This window comes from Pongo pygmaeus, chromosome 15, assembly GCF_028885625.2.
Source record: "Pongo pygmaeus isolate AG05252 chromosome 15, NHGRI_mPonPyg2-v2.0_pri, whole genome shotgun sequence".
In the NCBI taxonomy this organism is placed as follows: Eukaryota; Metazoa; Chordata; class Mammalia; order Primates; family Hominidae; genus Pongo; species Pongo pygmaeus.
Window position 1 is genome coordinate 90328773 of NC_072388.2, and position 22803 is coordinate 90351575.

Below are 22803 nucleotides of genomic sequence, written 5' to 3' on the forward strand. Positions count from 1 at the left end.
CTGACTCAATTAATTTAAAGGCACCTGAACGCCAACAATTTATTTCCTCAGCGTGTGAGGAGAATTACATACTGCCCAAGGAGCCAATGGTCTAGATGATTTTTCAGTTTCAGTGTGCCAAATTATTAAACACGAAAGCTTATTAATTTAGGGCTCAACTTCTCTTACTCATCCATTTTAATGACGGGGTCCCTAACAGCTCAGCTCACACAATCCTCCCGTTTCCACTCAAAGACCTTGGGAACACTCAATGATCCGTTTCAGGGCACTGTAATCAAATACTCTACCTGAAATATTCACTAATGATTTTGTATCTCTAAAATAATCTTTTGGCAGGATGAGTTTTAAAATAATTTAAATACCTCCTTTGCATACTAAAAAAAACCCTTCAACACCAAGAACCATGATTTCCTTTTAGATCTTCTATATACATCCTCCACTCCAATCCTCCACTCCTTAGCCTTTAGTGTCTTAACAAAGCAGACAATTGGGCTAACTTCCTAAACATGTCTTATAGTAACATTAATCGACCTAACCGATTTCTGATGTAAGATTAAAGTTGATACCAGGATTTCCATTATTTCTTCCTCCACAGCACCACCTGGTGGCCACAGTGGCTCACACCAGAGAATAAGGGACCAACTTCTTCAAGGTTGGTGTCCTTGTGGCCGTTTCAGGGCTAAGCTCTTGTTCGGCATCTTCAGGGACCCAAAGAGCTTTAACTGGAGACAGTCCGTGCAGTTAAGTGCATGCAGTTAAGAGCTCAGGTTTAACTTGCCCACTTTACTAACCTTTATATACTTAATTAATGTACAACATTAAAGTGAGAACTCAATGACAAAAAAAAAAAAAAGCTCAGGCTCCAGAGTGCGGTTGACCTGCGTTTGGGTCCCCCTTACCCAAAGCAAGTGTTTCCCACTGCTGAGCCTCACTTTCTCACCTCTACACAGGGTAGGCCACTTCCACCTGCCTCAACAGGGTCGTTAGGATTCAATGAGATGCATAAAGCACATAAAGTAGTTAAAGGGTGCTGGGCCCAGAGAGAGCACCCAAGACATGGTGGCTGCTAGTGATCGTGATCATGGTTATGGACCTGCTGGCTCACGGATCACTTTGGACCAGTCAAGCATTTTTTTCTCTGAAAGTTTTCCTAACTCAGACTGATTATAGTTAATTAATTCCACTTAAAGAGTAATACAAGTTCAGATGACAAATGTTCCAAAATTAAACAGGAGCCAATATAAAAACCTGAGGCAACAGAACCCCTCTAGATTAAAAAAAGTTAAGCTTCTCATTTACTTGCACGTGAGGCCTCTAATTTTTTTCTTTTTCTCACCCTGTCTTACGATGCTGACTCTATCTAATCTTATCCCCATAAAGAATGACAGTGTGTTAGTCCCTGAACAATGTGCATGAACATTATTTTTGTTAGAGATGGGGTGTCACTCTATCGCCCAGGCTGGAGTACAGTGATATGACCATAGCTCGCTGCAGCCGTGACCTCCTGGGCTCAAGTCTACTGAGCAGCTGAGACTACAGGTACGTGCCACAACACCTGGCTAAATAAAAAAAATATTTTTTTTTTTGGTAGAGATGGGGGTTTCCTTGTGTTGCCCAGGCTGGTCCCAAACTCCTGGCCTCAAGTGATCCTCCTGCCTTGGCCCCTCAAAGTGCTGGGATTATAGGCATGAGCCACTGCACCAGGTCTTTTTTTTGCATCTGAAGGGGACACAACAGGTACTTGTGAATGTGCCCCCTGAAAGGCTTGTGCACACACCACACTCAGAGGGTAGCCTGTCGCTGGTCTTCAGTGTTATATCCTCCGCCTCCAAGACCCCATGGGTCTCAGGCATAGGCTGGGTTTTCAGAAAGTCCTGGTGTCCTTTGTAAAAATTTAAATGACTCGGGGTGCAGGCCTGGGATAAATAATCTCCCCAAAATGATATTTAAAGGTAAAGCTGAAAATTTAACAATGTGTAAGGTAAATGCTGTGTCTAATCGATTCTAAGACACCTTTAACATCTTGGAAATTAGGAGGCAATTTCAATGATGTCTCAGTCACCACTGGCCAGGTGGCCACGGTGACAAAACTGACATGGTCATAACCAACTCATCTTGCTCCTATTTTCCTTTTACGTGTGTGTACAAAAATCAAATTCTTATTTAGAAAAGCTCTTTCAACAAGAGCGTAATAAAAATTCGAAGTGGTGGCCCTGTACTGTTTGATTGCCTCGTGGTATATAAAGTAACTGTGCAGCTTTCACGGCTCCTGAGAGTTGATGAAATACAGCATACACGACGAGAAATCCTGTTCTTGTCTCAGAACCTCTGCCAAACTCCAAAGGACAGCCCTGAGGGAAAAGGCACAGTGTGTCCTATGGCTGGTGGGACACAAGGCCAGATCAGGCTGAAGAAGTCCTAACCCACCTTTCAAAGTGGTAACAGATGAAACCACCCAAGGCTTTCGGGAGGTCTTTATATACATGGAGAACGTGTTGAGTGCACCTGGGATCTCCCTGCACAAAGCAGCTTACTACAAATCTTTGGCACATATTAGGGAGCCCAAAATAAGCTACCTCACTTGTCTCTATGGTACCTGCACGAATGTCAGCTTTGGATATTCCAGTATCTGCCCAGCTATGTGATGAATGATGCTTTTCGTTCTAAAATAACAAAAGTGGCTGGGCGTGGTGGCTCACGCCTGTAATCCCAACAGTTTGGGAGGCTGAGGCGGGTGGATCACTCGAGGTTAGGAGTTCGAGACCAGCCTGGCCAACGTGGTGAAACCCCGTCTCTACTAAAAATACAAAAAATTAGCCAGACATGGTGGTGGGCGCCTATAATCCCAGCTACGTAGGAGGCTGAGACAGGAGAATCACTTGAACCCGGGAGGCAGAGCTTGCAGTGAGCTGAGATCACGCCACTGCACTCCAGCCTGGGCAACAAGAGTGAAACTCCGTCTCAAAAAATATATATATATATATAAAATAAAATAACAAAAGCATTATGGGACAAAACGGTCACCACGCTGAATTTCTACTTGGCTCGTAACACACCTAAGCAGAAGGCACACGTGCAGTCACCCACCCCCGGCATGTTCCTGCACACGTGTGCACAGCCACCAGCGTGGGACCCTTCAGGACACCCCCTTCCTCACCCGCCCACGGCCAGGGCGGCCGCCCCTACCTTTCCCCGCAGACCCATTGTGGGCGTCGCGCTCTTCTGCACAGTTGGAGCCAAGTGCGGGGGTGTCGGGGTTCTCGGCCTGTGATCTGAGCGGCTGAGAGGCCGCTGGCGAGGCGGGGTCTGAAGACTCCAGCTGCCAGGGAGGGCTGTCCACGGTGGATTTTAAGCGTTCCCTCGAACCCTCTTTCTTTGGTTTGATGAGTTTGACTAAGGCTTTGGCTCCAATCCAGTGGTTCTTCCTGGTTAGAAGTAGATGTTTAGGACATAGCCAGCCCTCCCACACACCCCCAGGGAGTCCCTGGTTCCCTAACATGGGCTGGGATGTTCTTCCCCAGTCTGGGAAGCTCGGCCACTCACGTGGGGTTCAGGACAGTGACGCTCATGACCATGGTAATCATATTTGGGGCTCAGGAGCTAGAACCTAATTCTCAGTTTGGCACAGGGCTGGGGATGGTAGAAGCACGTGCATCGTGACAGAACTCGACTCTAGTCTCCCAGGATGAAGGAAGTGATGCCGTGCTTAATTTAGTTGGCAATTTTTCTGTCAAAAAGCCATTTCCATGAATCTCATTTTCTGCTAAAGTTAATAATCAGTGAAATAAGCTGGCATTCCCTTGACTCCTCCCTGGCACTGAGTAATCCGGGTGAGGTGGAGAGGGCAGAGGAGAGCAGGCTGTTTGATTAAAAATCAGTGCATTTAAAGAGTAAGCAATAACATCACAGCGAGCTGGACACCGAGGGCATCCTGGTGTGACATGAAGAGAACCCCGCCTGGGCTCTCACCCCGACTACAGCACCTATTTATATTATCACTCCAGTTTCTCATCTTGGCTTCAATTACTGTGTCAAACAGACGATTCAGACCGAGCTTCTGGGCCAGGCATGGTGGTTCACACCTGTAACCCCAGCACTTTGGGAGGCCGAGGTGGGTGGATCACTTGAGGTCAGGAGGTCGAGACCAGCCTGGCCAACATGGTGAAACCCCATCTCTACTAAAAATACGAAAATTAGCTGGGTGTGGTGGCGCATGCCTGTAATCCCAGCTACTTGGGAGGATGAGGCAGGAGGATGGCTTCAACCTGAGAAACGGAGGTTGCAGTGAACTGAGACTGTGCCATTGCACTCCAACCTGCATGTCACAGTGAGACTCCGTCTCAGAAAACAAAACAAAACAATAAGCACACACACAAAAACCAAAAACAGACTGAGGTTCGGAAATTCTGTGGTTCTGGATTCCCAGACACCTCAAGGGATTTGCAGTGATTCTGACTTCAAGGCTGGGCCAGGACAATCTGAAGGGACAATTCCTGGGGCTCAGGCCATGGACAAGGGGCAGCACTGCTAGGCTGGGCCAGCTCCACTCGGCGGGAGCTGCTGCTCTCTGGGAAGAGACATGTCCATGAAGCCACCCTGAGGTTCTGTGGATCCATAAAAATCTGCATAAGGTCAAAAGGTTCCCACATTTGAAGACCATGGGGGCTGGGTCAAGTGTGCTGCCCAAGCATCCTCTCCAAAACAGGAACATGGGTGTCCACGTCATGTTTAATCCTGAGACAAAAACCTGACAAGACAGCCCTGCCATCCTGCTTGAGTGACTCCAGGACCACGGATGCTCTGCCCCCTTAAAAAGGCTCACAGCTAAATGAAGCCTGTGTCTCACCGGGGTCACCAGACATTGGCCACCCCTCACAGGACAAGCTAGAGTACAGAGGCAGGCTGAAAGGATTCTAAACTCTCTCTGATGTGGGAGACATCTGTGCACAGGTGATCCGCCACACAGTGGATGGTGCAGGGCCTGCCCTAGATGACTGCTTTCACCCTGTGCACAGAAAAGGAAGCTTTTAAGTTCTGTCTTTATGTCACTACACTTAAATCAACTCACTTCTTTGGAGGAGGATCATAGAACTTGTATTGATCCATGATTTTTTCTTCCAGCTTTTCCTTGTGTCTTCGTAAGGCATTTAATTTGTCTCTGTGAATACAGGAGAAAGAAAACCTATCCATCCAGTTTTAAATCAAACAAGTGAATTTACTCATCGGCCCAGCCTGCAACCTTGTGTACCCGGGGCTGGTATTTTTCCAGGATTGAGATGAGGGTGCTCATCACTGTCATGGCCACTGAGTTTGGAACATGTGAATGGAGGCATGCGCCATGGGTTCGGGGAGCTCTATGACCCTGAGATTTACTGAAGCCCCTGGGACCCAGCCGTGAGCGAGCTCAAGGCAGCCAACTTCTAACAATCTGAAAACTCATGCTCGGAAGACGCAAGGATTCTCCTTCCAGGTTGTTCAAGACGTGGGATGCTCCCGGGGTCAGGGAGAACCTACCCCGCAGTGGTGAGGGGGCGGGGTTCGGGGGGTACATATTAACAACACCTGGGCAGTGAGGTTGAAAAAGTCAGCTCAGCAAAGTCAGATGCCTGACTCAGGCCCATTCCCACTCAGAAGCAAACTGAGAAGCTTTCAGGGGCCAGAAAGAGAAGTTAATGAGCACAGCAGGGCTGGAGAAACCAGGGGCCCTGGTGGGGACTGCAGTGAGCTCCTGTGCTGCCAACTCCGGCAGACCCCACTGCCACAGGGGACTGAACCAGGGCACGGCGGGGCGGACTTCCCAAGACACCAGATGCCCAGATGATGAAGCCAAATTTCCTGATTTCTAAATATTGGAAATTGGGCCACTTTTCAAAAACTCTGCCAGGGACCAAAGAGGTATCTCTTGAATCTTGGGCGGGCTCAGGCACCTCTGCTTACCGGGGAGACCTTGGCCTTCCTCATACAAACAGAAAGTTTCTGTTTGCACTTAGGGAGTCACGGGGCTGCATCCACAGTGCCTTCGGAGCCACGCTGCCCATGGTACTGAGTTCTGTTGCCCACTCATGCCTCAGCGCTGGGTGGTCTTGAGAGCCCAGACCCTTGGCTTCCTCGTCTGAAAACGAGGCCTTACATGAGAGGTAACAGCTCATTCTCGAAGCTGCCAAGGTCCTGCCCCAGATGAGGGCTATCCCAAGAGCTCACGATGAGGTGAGCCCCTGTAACAAGTGACCCCAGCCACGCTCCGCTCCCAGTCCCTTGACTCGACATCTGTGTGCTGGTGTTCTGTGCTCACGGCCGTGCTGCTGAGCCTTAAGCCTTGAGTACTTCATGGCTGGGGTTGGCCCCACAGACTCACACAAACTCCAGGGCCCGGAGCAGGCCCCGGGAAGCCTGCCAACCCGCTGGCCTGGAGTAGACACTGTCTAATGCAAAAACGTCATCAAATAATCCCCCTGAGTGCTCCTATACTTCTTCCAGTTAGCACCTGCCCAACCTCTGCTGGCGATTTTTATCACTGGGATTATAGAGGGCCAACTTCAGGGTCATTTCCACCCCACAATTACAGTGTGCTTTTACATACAAACCATCCTCCCCAAGGTGGCACGCCAGCCCTAGACACGTAGGTGAAGCCGACAGAATAACAAAGGAGCATCGTTACATCAGAGAGCTGGGACAGCACACCAGTGTTCACTGTGACCACGTCCCACCACAAGCACGTCCCTTCTTGCCTTCCCCACACTGAGGCCAGCACACCAATGCCTGCCCGGACGCCAATACCAGCCATTCCCGATCACGTGGAAGGACAGCCCAACCACCATGGCTAGGATCCAGAAACCACACTAGATTCTTGATTCCTCGACTTCTGAACCACGAGATTCCTGGCACCAAGGTTCGTCCTCTTGCCTTCTATTTCTGGAAGCTTCCCTGGCCCCGCCAGACTAGTATCCCTTCCAAAACAACTCCAGGAATCCAACATCTTTAGCTGGACATGGAAGCTACCACAGCTGAGCGCCCACCTCCTTTTCCAGCCTTCTCTCTGGATGCCCCCTGCACATTCCCCGCACTTAGACCACCTGCCACAGCTCACCTTCCCGTCCTCACCTGCCACGGCTCACCTTCCTGTCCCCTCACCTGCCACAGCCCACCTTCCCGTCCTCACCTGCCATGGTCCACCTTCCCATCCTCACCTGCCACGGCCAACCTTCCTGTCCCCTCACCTGCCACGGTCCACCTTCCCGTCCTCACCTGCCACAGCCCACCTTCCCGTCCCCTCGCCTGCCACAGCTCACCTTCCTGTCCCCTCACCTGCCACGGTCCACCTTCCTGTCCCCTCACCTGCCACGGTCCACCTTCCTGTCCCCTCACCTGCCACAGTCCACCTTCCCGTCCCCTCACCTGCCACGGCCCACCTTCCCGTCCTCACCTGCCACAGCCCACCTTCCCGTCCCCTCACCTGCCACAGCCCACCTTCCCGTCCCCTCACCTGCCACAGCCCACCTTTCCATCCCCTCACCTGCCACGGTCCACCTTCCTGTCCCCTCGCCTGCCACGGCCCACCTTCCTGCCCCCTCGCCTGCCACAGCCCACCTCCTGTGGGCCTCCCCCAGACCCCCCAAGGTAGCTGTGGACTTCAACTCCCTCTATGTTTTTTTCCATGCTTCATGTAACCCTTCACATCTGGCTGGTAATGGACAAAGCTCTGTTCACATCTTACCTCCCCCTACTGGTTCCTGGCTACCAGGGAACTGGTTCTGTGCACCTCACAGGGCCCACCAAGCCCACTTCCCTCCATCCAGGGGGACACAGGCTGGTGCACAGCACTCATTCCCAGCCTTCAGTTTGAATTCTCCCCCTTGAGATACTTCAGTGTTCTCATGATTTTTTCAAGTGAATTTAATTCTAGAAGCAGAGAAAAGAAGCTTCTGGTGGTGGAAAGCGCCTCTGAAAGAGCAAACAAAAGCCAACTGAGAATTCTAGAAACTGAGAACATTCCAGGAAACTAAGGGCAGTCCATGTTGGTGATCAGTCTGTGCCCTGCCCTCAGGATCCCAACAGGCACAGGGGCTCCTCTCTGCATGGGAAGCCAGGACCTCCAGAGACTGAGGACCTGCAGCTGTGGTGAGGGTGCGGAGAGGGGTTCAGGGACTCCCTGCTTACATGTACTGCTTCTGCTCCTCATGGTACTGCTCCTTGTTCTCCATGTTCTGCTCCAGAAGCATCTGGTTCTGCTGGCTCAACAGCTGGATCTGGCTCAGGAGGTGATGATTTTCTTCCTCCAAGTTCCCCTTGAGACGGGAGAGCAGCTAGAACACAGACCAACAGCGTCTCAGACACCACGTGACCCGGTGTTCCCACTGCTGGGAACCTAGCTCCCAAAGGAAGAAGGCCACTGCACAAAGATGTTCAACGCAGTATAATCTACGCCAGTGGAAATGTGGAAAGGGCCAAACGGCCAAAAACGTGGGAATGGCTGAGTTCCTTCTGCAGCTGCACTGTCCAATCCAGATGTTCCAGATGTCCCCGGCAACGTGGCTACTGAGCAGTAAAATGCAGCTAGTACCAATCATGATGCACAAGTGCAAAATACACAACAGATTTTGAAGGCTTAATACAAATAAAAAGAATATGAAAAATCTCATCAATAATGTTTTCTTCTGTTTGTTTTGAGACGGAGTTTTGCTCTTGTTGCCCAGGCTGGAGTGGAGCGGCATGATCTCGGCTCACTGCAACCTCCGCTTCCCGGGTTCAAGCAGTTCTCCTGCCTCAGCCTCCTGAGTCTCAGCTGGGATTACAGGCGCCTGCCACCACAGCCAGCTAATTTTTTGTATTTTTAGTAGAGACGGGGGTTTCATCACGTTGGCCAGGCTGGTCTCGAACTCCTGACCTCAGGTGATCCAATCACTTCGGCCTCCCAAAGTGCTGGGATTACAGGCGTGAGCCACTGCGCCTGGCCTGAAGTCTGCCAACTTCTGTTATAGAGTATGATTGGGGTACAATGGGAAAATCACAGGCTTTGGATTCCAATGCGCAACTATGAGAAAGGAGGATGGGCTCGTGGGGCCACCGTAAGGATTGAGTAACATAGAGGAGAACACAGCAAAATGCCTGGTACACCGGAGGTGGGAAACACAGGCTGTCTCCTCCTCTTCACCCCATTAGCAATTCTAACTTTGACTTCAACATTAAGAGAAAAACCAAAATTCTACCTGTTTTTAATATAATTATACATAATTTATGCATACAGTGAGAAGAACTGGAAGGGAAAAGGAGGTGAAGCTGTGGCATTTTTTCACTAAAAATACTTCTGTGATTGCCACCGCTATATTGTTTGGGCAACAATTAAAACAAATACCATAATAAAGCATTAGTCTCCCCAGTGTAGAGAACTGCACGAGGCTTGGGAGTCAGGCACGTCACAAACGTGGCAAGTCAGCGGTCTGCAGGGTGAAAGGCCATCCCTGGAAACTCAGCTTTGGCCCAATGGAAAGACCCTGTGTGGCCAGAGGAGGGGGTCCCAGGGAACCAAGCCGGCTAGGCCCCGCCCTTCAGCCCAAGTCCATGATCCTGAGGGCCAGTGCATCCCAGGAACGATGGGGGAGCTGCTCTTCCCCCTCATTAGATGCCAGGCAACAAACCAACCCAATGTAAGGCATATGGGCTCCTGGAGAGAGGTGGGGTGGGAGGGGCGGCGAGCACGGCTCCGAGCACAGCCACCCCCTCATCACTTCGCTCATGCTGCTTTGCTTCTGCCACAGGGTGAACCACGTCCCCAAAATTCATACAGTGAAGCCCTAAGCCCCAGTCCCTAGCATGGGACTGCATTTGGAGACAGGGTCCATAAAGAGGCCATTAAGTTAAAATGAAGCTGCCGTGAGGTGGGGCTCTGATCCAATCTGACTGATGTCCTTTGAAGAAAAGGAAATTTCGACACAGATACTGGGAATGAGCCCGCACAGAGAAAAGAGCACTGCCTGCGAGCCAGGGAGAGGCCTTAGGAGAAAACAGCCCAGCCGGTTCACGGATCATGGACATCCAGCCTCCCAACCGGGAGAAACCCACTTCTGCTGCTTAAGCCACCCGGCTTGAGGTCTTTTGCTCCTCCAGCCCAGGGAGACAAACGTGGCTTCCATGTGTGGCCTGTTTGGGGGGACTGGTTTGTGCTGGACCTGGAGTTCCGCTGAATCCCTCCCCAAAAGCCACCATCCCGGCCACAGCCCTTCCCTCGTCCCGTCTCATGACCTGTGTTCCACCCTGAGTGAATCATCAGCATCTTCCAAAAAGTACCCCCGTCCATTTCTGTGCAAATCAGTCCTTCCCATGCAAAGCCTACCACACATGTCCAGCTCTTGCCAGTCCTTCACTTCGTAAGTGTGACCTTTTCCACGGGGCCCGCGCTGCAGCCCCTGACCTGAAACCTCCTGGAAGATCCTGACGCACCTGCCTGTGACAGCACAGCCTCTGGGGGCGAGGATTCCACAGGCAGTGCCGTGGCCTTTGCCTCCATCCTGCCTCCACCCCTGGTGGGGCCCTCAGGGTCCCAGGGTCTCTCATTCTCAGGGGGCAGCACGAGATCTGGGTGGGTGGCCATGACAAGGCATCTTGGCACCCTGCACCTCAGTTTCCTCATTTGTGATGTCTCACAGGGCTACTGAGGGGTCTGGGCAAAAGGTGTCTGAGACTGTTTCTCAATAAAAGAGCAAACCTTGTCCTGAGGTGCCGGCTGTCCCTGGGGCTGTCTAGGAGGTGGAGTGAGTCCTACGTGCTCCTCCCTGCCACACCTGCCTCACCAGCCTTCCATGTGCTGGGGTCTGTTAAGATCTCATCTGGAGAGGGTCTTGCTGCTTGAGGCCATTTCCAACCTTGTGTACTAGAAGGGACGGCTCTGGAAGCCGGGGACTCCTGAGTGAGCTCCGTCCCAGAGGCAGCCACACCCCAAAATGGAGCAAATTCACACCACTTCTCTAGGACAGTGTGACTACCGAACTGAAGAGATGCAGGAAGACGGTATAGACACAGCTAAGAGGATCGAGATAAAACATCATCAACCGTCCCCACCGTGCCTCTCCTGACCCTGCAAATGGTGATGGTCAGACAGGGGTGTTTTCGTATACAGTCCCACCAGAAGCCACAATGACCCCCGTCAGCACCTCCAGCTTCACCGCAGCCTCTGTGCCACCTCAACACATTTGTGTCTTCGAGCACAAATGCCCATGGGGACCCCTCACAGCCTGGCTGAGCCCTGGGCTGTCCCCTTGGGGGACTCATCCCTGTCTCCCGAGGCTCCCCTGGCGCGGGCCTCACCTCGCAGTGGTTGTCCAGCTTGGTCAGCGAGATGTCCATGGTCTGGTGCTGCTCCTTCAGCTCGTCGAAGCGGGCCTGCCAGCGGTTGAGCTCCAGCTGCGCGTTGTTCAGTGAGGTTTTCAGCTCCTTGGTGTGGGCGTGCAGCTCCTCGTACTCCCCCTTCAGCTGGTGGTGCAGGAAATTGACCCTGGAGGGAGAAGAGTCACAGGGCAAAGGAGCTGAAGAGCCTGCCAAACAGGTAACGGCCCAGAGACCTGGGCTACGTCCCAGCTCTGACAGTGGCAGGCTGTGCAACCTTAGACAAAATCACAACCTCTCTGGGCTTTTTTTTTTCTTCCATGCATAAAATAAGGAGCTTGAACAAAACTGTCCATCAGCAAACTATGTTCTTTGGGGATGCATGAGGGCACCCCTGATGCCACCACACTGAGCCTCCAGGGAGACTGAGCGGCAAGCTCAGACACCTGTTTCAACACAGCATCACTGCTACGATCACTTCTATGCTACAGCTTTGGTATCTGTGTACACTTGAAAAACAGGATTCTGCTGTTTAAAAAAATGTTTAAACTACTAACTAGACCATTTTTGCTCTAAAATTCTATGTCTCTGCCCAGCTCTTCTTCCCAATTCCAAGCCCCTTTCTAATTTCAGCTCCTGAGATAAAGTGTGAGATGGTGTGTATTATGTAAATCTACTAAAATTGCTATCATCAAAACAACTATTATCCAACTGGGAGTCCTCTGGAGATTTGTATCAGAAAGCTCAAATTACCAGGGTCTTGTGGACTTGATTTGGACACAGACGTGTCTTATTTGGCCTGTACAATTTTACTTTTTAAAAACAAATTAGTTGACCAGGTATGGTGGCTCACGCCTGTAATCCCAGCACTCTGGGAGGCTGAGGAGGGAGGATCGCTTGAGGCCAGTTCTACACCAGCCTAGGCAACATAGTGAGACCCCCATCTCTGCAAAAAGTAGAAAAAAGTTGCCAGGCAGCCGGGAGGTGGAGCTTGCAGTGAGCCGAGATCATGCCACCGCACTCCAGCCTGGTGACAAAGCGAGACTCCGTCTCAAAAAAAAAAACAAAACCATTGCCGGGCATAGTGATGCCCACCTGTGCTCCCAGCTACTTGGGAGGCTGGGCTGGGAGGATCACTTAGGCCCAGGGAGTTGAGGCTGCAGTGAGCCATGATCATGCCACTCCAGCCTCAGTGGCTGAGCAAAATCCCATCTCAAAAAAAAAAAAAAAAAAATTTAGTTGCCAGCATTAAAAAATTTGAAGTTTACATCAATACCCAAACATTCAGGTTCTCTTAAAATATAAAAAACAAAAGGCTGCCCAGGCAGTCCCGGGCCTGCCTCCAGCTGGCGGCCTTTGCTGGAGCGGATTCTCTGCTGCCCTTTCAGACAATGTGCATTCTCCATTCTACGGTCTGTGGTCTATGTCTGGTACTGTTTTACCCACGTGCTTTATTTGCCTGGGGAGCCAAGGTATCTGAGTTTCTAACCCCCTGTATACACGAACTCGAGTATGTGGGAGGAAGAAGAATTTCATATGGTCAAGACTTTGCAATGAGACAGGACCTGGATTCCATCCTGACTCTGCTATTCACTAGAAACACTGACTTGGAACAAGTTATTTAATCTCTCGCAACCTGTTTCCTCATCTGTTTTTAAAAAAGCCGAAAAGATAATAATCGTATAATCGATTCTCATTACGTGTGGTAGTCACATTCTATAAAGTTGCTGTAAACACTGAATTAGTGAACAGCGAAGCATCCAGCCTAGGGAAAAAATACAGAATTAGGTTCCCGGGAGCCTCTGGTCACATTTTTGTTACTTGATCAATACATAACCTTGTTTTCTGTGGGTTTCTGTTTAAAGATACCTTATGTAACATATTCACAGCCAACAGCACTATAACTCATGGCTGAACAAAGCTTATCTAAGACTTTTTTCTCTGTAAGGCACATCACAGCCACCTTCTGCTTAGGGACATGAAACAGCACTTCAGTACTACAATTGTGGGTCATTTTAAACAGCAAAGTCACTTCCCGAAAGCACAAAATATGAAAACCGTGGTACTGAAGAGATTCTGAAAGGGACATTTGTTTGCAGTAGGAGCTGAAACAAGAAGGCAGTGTGTTGTCGTGTGTGCCCTCAGCTGGGAAGGTGCGCATCCAGCGACTCCCGCAATTCACCATTCTGTGCGTGTCCACAAAAGCCCCACGGAGACTGGTCTTGGGGCGGTAAATAAAACTTTAGCAAGTAGGTGGATTCACAAATAGGGGTTCTGTGAATCATGAGGAATGTGCAGTTTCTCCTTCATGAGCATGAGGCAGGCTTATGCCAGATGATGAATGCACCTGTGCCTGATGCAATCCTCACCACAAGGGAGGGAGGGGAGAACCACCTAACTCAGAAGACGCGCCATCCCCAGGTGTCAACTGAGTCCTCGCATGCCAGCAACCAGCTAGAGTTACCCTTTAGCTTATTTTACCCACCCAGCTGTTCGCATAGCAAGGGATAAAAATCCACGATTGCGGGGGACTCGACCTTTTTGGTGGTTGCTATGCAAGGAGGGTCTGAACAGAATCCGGGGTGCTGCTGTGTGCAGGGCTGGGTGCCGGCGCTCACCTGTCCAGCTCGCCCCGCAGCCTCTGGTTCTCACCCATGGCAAGGGCATTTGTCCTCTGCTCCTGCTGCAGCGCCTCTCGCTCAGTGGTCAAGACCTTCTCCCGCTCCTCCAGCTCCGCCTTGCGCTTCAGCATGTCACCGTGCCTGTTGGAGGGAAACACCTGCTGTGAGTCTGGCCAGGGCCTTCTTTTCCTACAGGTAACACACCCCAGAGGATCTGCGTGCCTCCTGTGAGAAAATGGGATTCCTCTGGAGAGTCTCTGCAGGAGTGAGGGGCGTGGGGAAGGGAGCAGGCGGGGAGCGTGGCCGCTGGGAGCCATGTCAAGGCCAGCACCAAGCCCCGGAGCCCAGAATCCTCTTCCTCCAGCCCGATCTGTCTCCATAGTCCCTCCATGCCCCGATAAAGCAGTCGCTCTTCCTTTAGCCACCTGACAATGCGATGACTACATTTTCTGAGCTCCATGCCCTTCTCTTTTAGGGAATTATAAATAAGCTACTACGTAGTTCACTAAGCACAAATAAATCTAAGAGAAACCACAAAACAAACAGTGGAATTCCACTGCAAATCACAGCTAATCCCACCCTCCAAGGGCTGGAGAAGCCTCTCCCTCTCCCCTTAGGAGCCCGCATCCACTTGTTCTTAGTCTGGCCTTCCCCAGGGGACAGAGGCTCACCCAGGAGCTGCCAGGGACTAGCTGTTGTCACATACACACAGCAGCTCTCCTCTGGCCCCTTAGCCACAGCCCTCACCGTCCCCACAACTTTCTCCTTACCCTCAAGGCTCTAATGTTTTCCAGGCTCTAATCTATCTTTGTCAGCTGCACTGGCCGTCTCTGGGGGGCAGAGTACAATGATGTAGCTCCATAGGCCCCGGCCCCTCCCCCTCCCAGCCTGTTTCAACCTCGTGTGTTCACGGGTGACCCAGGATCTCCTAGCAGACTGGAAGTGTTGAGAAGTCTGAGGCACAGTCTCCTGATCGTCCCCATTCAGGCAAATTCTTCTCTACAGACCCCTTTCTGAGTGTCTCACACCCAAAGACAATCTGACAGAGGCTAGCCAGTGTCCCTGGGGTTTCAGGCCTTTCTCTTCAGGACTCCAGTGCACCTTGTTGGAAAAGCACATTCATCAAGTATGTCTCTAACCATTAGCAATGACCCAACTATAGGGCGGAAACTTTATAACTCTTACTCACCACTGAATCCCCGTGTAAGGAATGACACGTAGTGAATGCTTGTTAGAGCAATAAGTGAGTGAGTGTCTCCGATTTAAGTGTCAAATGAGAAGAAGAGAAAACCATCATCCTTGTGTGCCATGTACCTACACTCCTAAACCTGTAGCCCTGCTGCAGACACAGCAAGGGAGCCTCTAGTCATCTGTCCAACCAGCAAAAAGCACTGAGTAACTACCACAAGCTGTACTGAGCAAGGACCTGCAGAGAAAACAACAGTCCAAACTCCACCTGCCAAAACCTTTGCCCTCTGAATGCACATTAAGAATACAATAAGGGGCCAGGTGCGGTGGCTCACGCCTATAATCCCAGCATTTTGGGAGGCTGAGACAGGTGGATCACTTGAGGTCGGGAGTTCAAAACCAGCCTGGTCAACATGGTGAAACCCCATCTCTACTAAAAAATACAAAAATTAGCCGGGTGTGGTGGTGCATGCCTGTAGTCTCAGCTACTTGGGAGGCTGAGGTAGGAGGATTGCTTGAACCCAGGAGGTGGAGGCTGCTGTGAGCCAAGATTGCTCCACTGCACTCCAGCCTGGGCGACAGAGTGAGACTCCATCTCAAAAGAAAGAAAGAAAGAAAGAATACAATACGGCATTATTTAATACGACATAACATAACACTAAGAATAAGGCACGCGAGTGCCTGGTGAGTGCTGGGCATCATGCTAGTATCAGACTTACACGAATGCTTCATTAGTTTGTCAGCTGGGTGCAACTCCTACCACGTCTAGACACAGCACCACGTACACAATAAATGTCACACAAATAACAAGATGGGTGGGGGAAGACGAGGGAGAGATCAAAGTGCCAAGAGGCAGAAGATGCTACTTTAGGCCAGAAGGAGTAGTTTTATAGTTTCATATGCCTCAACAGCCCCTGAAGGATGGAGATCTGGATGGATAAAAGGGGTGAAGAACTCCAGATAGAGACAAAAAGGAAGCACTTGGTAAGTGAATAAATGAATGTCATCACCACCTATGAACCCACAAGCATCATCAGCGCCCACACAAGGCTTTTGTGATTCAATGACATTTGTGGCTCGTGACCGTGGAGATATGCTCCCCACTCCCACCTTGAAGAACCAAGGATCGCTCAGCCATGTTGTTGAGGCTGCTCCAAAGGAAATACCATCAGCGGGGCCATTTCCCAGGCAAAGGAAGTAGATCTTGCTCCCTCTGTTGTACTCCAAGTATCTGAAAGCCTCTCTTTAGCCATGTCTCTCTCATGCATCAGATTCAGGTGCACATCACACCTGCCCCTCAGACTCTGGAGAGCAGCATCCTACCTCTCCTAGCCCTCCCTGGATCCTGCCATGCCCTGCGCAGGTGCCTGGTACCATCACTGATTAGCAGGAGACAGAATCCCAGCACAGATTGGCTGACTTAATGAATACAAAACCCAAGACCATGAACTGTCAAGAGTGCAAAGTTAAGATGTGTGCATTTCAATGTAAGTAAGTTTTACCTGTAAAAAATGGGGTGAGGGGGTGGAGAGTGGGAGGTGCACATGAAATGAGAACGGCAGGACATAAATGACTGTCGAGAGTGCATGACGCATACACAAGAGTTTCACTATATGATTCTGCTTACTTTCTATAAGATTCCATAATTAAAGGTTAAAAATGAAAGAAAGCAAGTGAGACTTTGATATGAAAGAGAAGAGCTGGGAGGCCAGAGAAGGCACACCCCTACAAACGGAGCCGTGGAGAATTCCCTCCTTATTTCTGCTTTGGGGAGAAGAGAGAGAAGAGAACCCCTAGGGATCAGGGCCCCAAAGGCCCACTGGAAGTAGCAAAGGCACCCCCTTCTCCACACAGGACCCCCTCTTGCTACTGTCTCCAGTTGCACGAATTCCAAATTGCTGAAGGTAATGTTTATTTCCTTCCCTTTGGGAAAGCTCAGGTGCCCCAACAATGGGAAGCAGCTGGCCAAGAGATTTCCTGCAGGGGAGGGCCGGGGAAGTCCCAGTCCTCCGCGCAGCCTGAAAAACTCCCCAGGCCTGGCCCCAGGCCCTGCTGCAGGCCTACCCAGGGGCCCCACCTCCACCCTCCTTCACCTCCCCTCCCCACACACCCTGCCTCTCCCCCGAGCCCTGCCCACTTCCCCAAAGCCCTGCCCACTTCCCCAAAGCCCTGCCCACTTCCCCAAAGCCCTGCCTCTCCTCCGGGCTCTACCCCTCTCCTGAGATCCCGCCTCTCCTCCAGGCTCCACCCCTCTCACGAGGGGTGTTCTCACGAGCCCCCCCCCCCACCCCCGCCTCTCATCCGGGCTCCACCCATCTCCCCCAGACCCTGCCTTTCCCACAGGTCCTACCCATCTCCCCCAGACCCCGCCTCTCTCCAGGCTCTACCTCTCCCCCCAGGCTCTGCCTCTCCTCCGGGCTCCACCCCTCTCCCCAGGCCCCACCTCTTTTCCATGCTCCACCCCTCTCATGAGGCCCCCGCCTCTCCTCCAGGCTCCACTCATCTCCCCCAGGCCCCGCCTTTCCCACAGGTCCCACCCATCTCCCCCAGACCCTGCCTCTCCTCCAGGCTCCACCCCTCTCCCCAGGTCCCACCTCTCCTCCAGGCTCCATCACTCTCCCCCAGGTCCCACCCATCTCCTCCAGGCCCCACCTTTCCTCCAGGCTCCACCCATCTTCCCCAGGCCCTGCCTCTCCCCCAGGTCCCACCCATCTACCCCAGGCCCCACCTTTCCCCCTGGGCCCAGCCTCTCCTCTGGACTCTACTCCTCCCCAGATCCCCTTCCTTCCCCAGGCCCCACCTCTCCCCGAGCTCCTTGTGCTCCAGCTCCAGGTTCCGATGCAGTGTCTTCAGGCAGCTGTGCTGGCGGATGAGGGCCTCGTACTCGGCCGATTGCCGCTCGTGCAGCGTGCCCAGGTGCTCGTGGTCCTGCAGCAGGGCCTCGTAGGCCGCTGTAAGCTGCTCCTGCTGCCTCTGCAGGCTTTCGTTCTCCGTCTCCTTGGCCGTGTGGTGGTTCTGCAGCAGCGTGTACTGCGCGGTGAGTGCGGCGCTCTGGGAGCTCAGTGTGGAGTTCTCCACCTGCCGAGAGGGAGAAGCGCGGCGTGGCGCAGGCCCCACAGTCAGCGAGGAGGGCTGGGGAGCAGGTCAAGTGCTCGAGCAGACACGAAAACAGCCGGGACCCTCAGGGCAGAAGACCCAGAGGGTACCCAGGATGGCTGTTCCAGAACTTAAGGAACTGCTGTGGGAAGGGGACTAAACCGCATAGACGGGCACTCAGAGGGTGCTTCAGTCCTGAGCCACTTGCCACAAATGTGAGCTGCTGGGGCAGATGATGTCCTTTCCCTGGATAACTCCCTTGTGTGCTGTGCCCTCTTTGACTACTTTTTAAAAACCTCTTTTCAGCTGACCGTGGTGTCTCAGACTTGTAATCTCAGGACTTCAGGAAGCAGAAGCAGGAGGGTCACTTGAGCCAAAGAATTCAAGACCAGCCTGAGCAACACAGTGAGACCCCATCTCTACAAAAAAAAAGTATTTTTAACTTAGCTGGGCATGGTGTTGTATGCCTATAGTCCCAGCTACTTGGGAGGCTGAGGCAGGAGGATTGCTTGAGCCCAGGAGTTGGAGGTTATAGTGAGCTATGATTGCAGCACTGCACTCCAGCCTGGGTGACAGAGTGAAACCCTGTCTCTTGCAATGAAAACAAAACCTATTTTCTAGAACAAGTAGACAGAATATCTGTAAATAAGGATATAGAATACCTGAACAATACTATCAACCTACTTAACATAATTGATATTTGTATACCTCTCCATCCAACAACATCCAAAATCATCAGAAAACTGAAGAGGAGGGAATACTTCCCAAATCATTTTATGAAGCCAGAATTACCCTGATATTAAAACCAGATTAAGACTGTAAGAAAAATTCAAAATAGTCAATATACTATTTTCTTGTTAGCAGAACAAATTCCAATTTCTTTGCCAAACAGTTTCCTGTTGATTGTCCTCACCCCATAAGTTACATATTTTCAAACTTTTCTCAGAAATTGCAATAAAAAGCCAGGTGTGGTGGCTCACACACCTGTAATCCCAGCACTTTGGGAGGTGAGGCGGGTGTGGATCATTTGAGGTCAGGAGTTCAAGACCAGCCTGGCTAACTTAGTGAAATCCTATCTCTACTAAAAATACAAAAATTAGCCAAGGCACAAGAATCACTTGAACCAGGGAGGTCGAGCTTGCAGTGAGCAGAGATCGCACCACTGCACTCCAGCCTGGGTGACAGAGTGAGACTCCATCTCAAAACAAACAAACAAAAACTGCAATAAATAATTTATTTCCCCACAGTCTATAGGCAATAAATGAAAACAAGCATCCGAAGTGGCACACAACCTAGTTCTGCTTGATGCTCTCAACAGTCTGGGAGCCACTTAATATCCTTCACTTCCCTCTTGGAGATTAAAAATTTACATTAGCTTAAAAAGAAAGAGTTCTGCCAGGTTCTACAGTAAAGAAACCTGGTTAACTTTGTTAAACCAAGCTTAATCCTGAAACTTCTTTTCCAAGTCAGTCCTAGTAACACCTCAAGGAAAAGACTGGAAAACACGGACAGGAATGCAAGTAAAAGGAGAGAAATAAAATGAAAATTGCCCATGCAGCCATTTTCTCAATCACTGAAAATGGCTTAAAAACTATCACCCCACTTCACTGATCACTGTTTACAGCGAGTCTATTAATAAAATCCCAAACTGCTTTGTGTTTTGATCTGCTGCTTTTGAGGAGTCCTAATGCCCCCAGTTGGTCCCCAGGAGCCACAGATAAACATCCCGCCGGGCTTGTGACCACTGGTGCTGGGAGCCCCGCTCACCTGCAGCTTGGCAGTCTGGGTCTGCAGCGTGGTGTTGTGCTCCTGCAGGAAGGCGCTCTGTTTCTGCAGAGTCAAGATCTGGCTGCTGAAGGTCACGTTCTGGGTCTCCAGGTGCTGCAGCTGTTCCTTGAGCAGCTGCTTCTCAGCCTGCAGAGCTGCGTTCTAGAAGATCGGGAGGTATGAGCGAATCAAACTCCAACTGGGTAAATGCTAACTGGCCACAGGTACTTGGGTTGTAATGAACCCTCAGAAGTTGATGTTTTGGGGGCCAAAGCGAGGGGTCCACTGGATGAGGGCAGTATATTTTCTCTCTTTGAAAAAGATAATCAGCAGGATTTTTTTAAAAGGCTACACATCATGGGGACACTGCCTGAGACCTGCATATGTGAGTGGGAGGTGAATGCATGCTGGAGTTAAAGCCGCTTCCTTTGTCTCTTTAATGCTTTCCTTTGTTTTCTGTTGAACACCCTAAGAGTGCATTTCTGTGAGCTGGTTCCATCTCCCATTGACTCCAGCCCTGAGTATCTCACAGGACAGGGAGTCAAAGCCTTAGGCTACAGCCTTACTCAGAGGTGACAGCAAGTAGAATAAGGCAATTTACATTACGTGAGACTAATAAAGACCATGTTAAAGTTTGCCACCAACTGGGCTAAGGGCCAGGACCCATAGTCTTTTACTATCCCTTATTAGCATGTGGCTTTGGGTCAAATCTCTGAAATTCTGTTTTAGCTTTATCATCGATCAAATAATGAAAATCACCACTCTGAACTTCATAAAGTCATTGTTGAGAATCAAAGTCAGAGGTACGGACATGCATCAGCAGACTTTTTCTAGAAAGGGCCAGATAGGAAATACTTTTGGGTTTGCCAGCCATGGGGTTTCCATCTCAACCTAAAGAATCACTGTCACTGTAGGGGAAGCAGCCCCAGACAACCTGTAAACAATGGGCATGACTGTCTGCTAATAAAACTTTATTTACAAAAGCAGGTGGGGGCTGGAGTTTGCCAATCCCTGGTACTGGGCACTGAAAGACACAACACTACAGGAAAAGGCTGAATTGCCATGAAGACTGTGTGTACCCCTGATGTGAGAATCACTGAAGGGACCTCGAATGAAGAGGGGCCCACGGGACCTGCAACTCAAGACGTGTCCAACTAGATCTGGCTAAATCTCCTGTGTTCTTTGTAGCAATAACAAGTCATCAATGGGACTACTGATAAGGCAGTCTCTCTCTCTGTCCCCGATGGACCATGCCCAGGCCAGCCCACTCACATTCCGCTCCAGCTCGATGGCCCGGTCCTTCACTCGGAGAAGCTCCATGGTGGCTTCCTTGTGGCCGGGCCCCCAGGCCTCCTTCCCCTGGTGACTGGTGGCTGTCTTCCCCGCAGGGTGCTTGAAAGAGTTCTGCAAGTGCTGTCCCTCTTCCTGGTTCTGCCTGAGGGTCTCACACTCCTTCTTCAGCTACAGGTGTGACAATGACCAAGGAGGCTTTAGGCAGAAGCAGCCTGGCCTGGAGCCCCAAGTGAGTGGCTGAGGGCAGCCTGCACCACACCCTCCACACTCCCCATACTCGCCAGCCCTGGTCCGTGTAAGCCAGACGCGCTCCTTCTCTTTGGAGGGGAAGGCACCAACCCTCTGCCCTACATTTTCCCTTCCCTTCCAGAGAGGACAGGGAGGCGGGGGCCTGCAACCCGTTCCTGCCTCAGTCCCTGCTTTAGCTATGTGGCTTCCTGCTTTCCTGAGCCTCAGTTATCCACTCCCTCAAACAGAGGTGAGGCTGAGGATACAGGAGGTGAACAGGGACGAGGTCTCAAAGCCCCTGCTGGCACTGGAGCAGCTTCATCCAGATTCCTATTCAATCCTGTAGCCAAGAAGCATGGCATGTGTTCAAAACTGAGGCTGGACGAGTGCATGTGTGGAAGGGGGGAGTGTGCACACCTGATCATCTGTGAGAGTGTGCACATTGAGAGCACGTGTTGGGTGTGTACACCTGTGTGTGAGGAGCATGTGTTTGTGTGTGGAGTGTGCACACACGTGGTGGGCACATGTATAATACGTGTGTAGAGAGCATGCATGTACGTGTAAGGAGCATGTACATATGTGTGTATGTGTGGAGAACACACATCTGTATGCGTGTGGAATGTGTGTTAACATGTGGCAAATACGTGTGCATGCATGCACCCAGAAGTAGACGTGTGCATGTCCTCACGAGTCCCTGTGCACCCATCTGTCTCACTGGAGGGTGCCCGTGAGACTCTGCAGGCCGTTGCTCAGTGCCCAACATGCAGTTTCATGGAGGGCTCTCAGGGGTGTTCCCATATCTTGCCTGGAGGACTTGGTGCTGCTCTAGGCCACTGCCCGCCTACCCGCAGGCCTGTGGCTCTTACTCTGGTTCTGTTTGGCCCCAGTGCATGTGATTCTGAGGGTGGCTCCCTCAGTCACTCTGTGGCGCATCTACACCTGCCCTAGAAAATGGGTATCCAGGCCACCCCACTGCTACACAGGTGAGGGGCTGGAAAGGGTGAGGCTGAGAATGGGCAGCTGGGCCCACAGTGCAACCTCTATGCTCACCATCTGCAGCTCACTCTCTAACTGGCGATTTCGGCTTGCTTTCTCTTCCATCTGTGCTTCCAAGAGCACGATCTTTTCTTCTTTCACGGCTAGTGTTGTTTTTAATGCTGATTCATTTCTGCCCTCCGAAATCTTGTATTTTCTGGAAAACACAAAGATACAATAGTATCGCTTATCTACTTCCTCTCCACAAGTTCCCAGTGTCCTTGCTGCCAACACACCACTCCTTCCATTAGGCTGG

At 51.1% G+C, this 22803-nt stretch overlaps 1 protein-coding gene across 3 annotated transcripts in view; it reads right to left on the reverse strand.

The window, feature by feature from the left end:
* The window catches only part of CCDC88C (coiled-coil domain containing 88C), a 145745-nt gene that overhangs the window by 14398 nt on the left and 108544 nt on the right, over nt 1–22803 (reverse strand). For all 3 annotated transcript variants that reach the window (XM_054448673.2, XM_054448674.2, XM_054448677.2), the window contains exons 17-25: nt 22563–22704; nt 21264–21452; nt 19992–20153; nt 17929–18206; nt 13938–14081; nt 11302–11488; nt 8158–8303; nt 5069–5158; nt 3187–3425 (exon numbers count right to left, since the gene is read on the reverse strand). In XM_054448673.2, the coding sequence (XP_054304648.2) occupies nt 3187–3425; nt 5069–5158; nt 8158–8303; nt 11302–11488; nt 13938–14081; nt 17929–18206; nt 19992–20153; nt 21264–21452; nt 22563–22704 (1577 nt within the window). The remainder of the gene's footprint in view (nt 1–3186; nt 3426–5068; nt 5159–8157; nt 8304–11301; nt 11489–13937; nt 14082–17928; nt 18207–19991; nt 20154–21263; nt 21453–22562; nt 22705–22803) is intronic.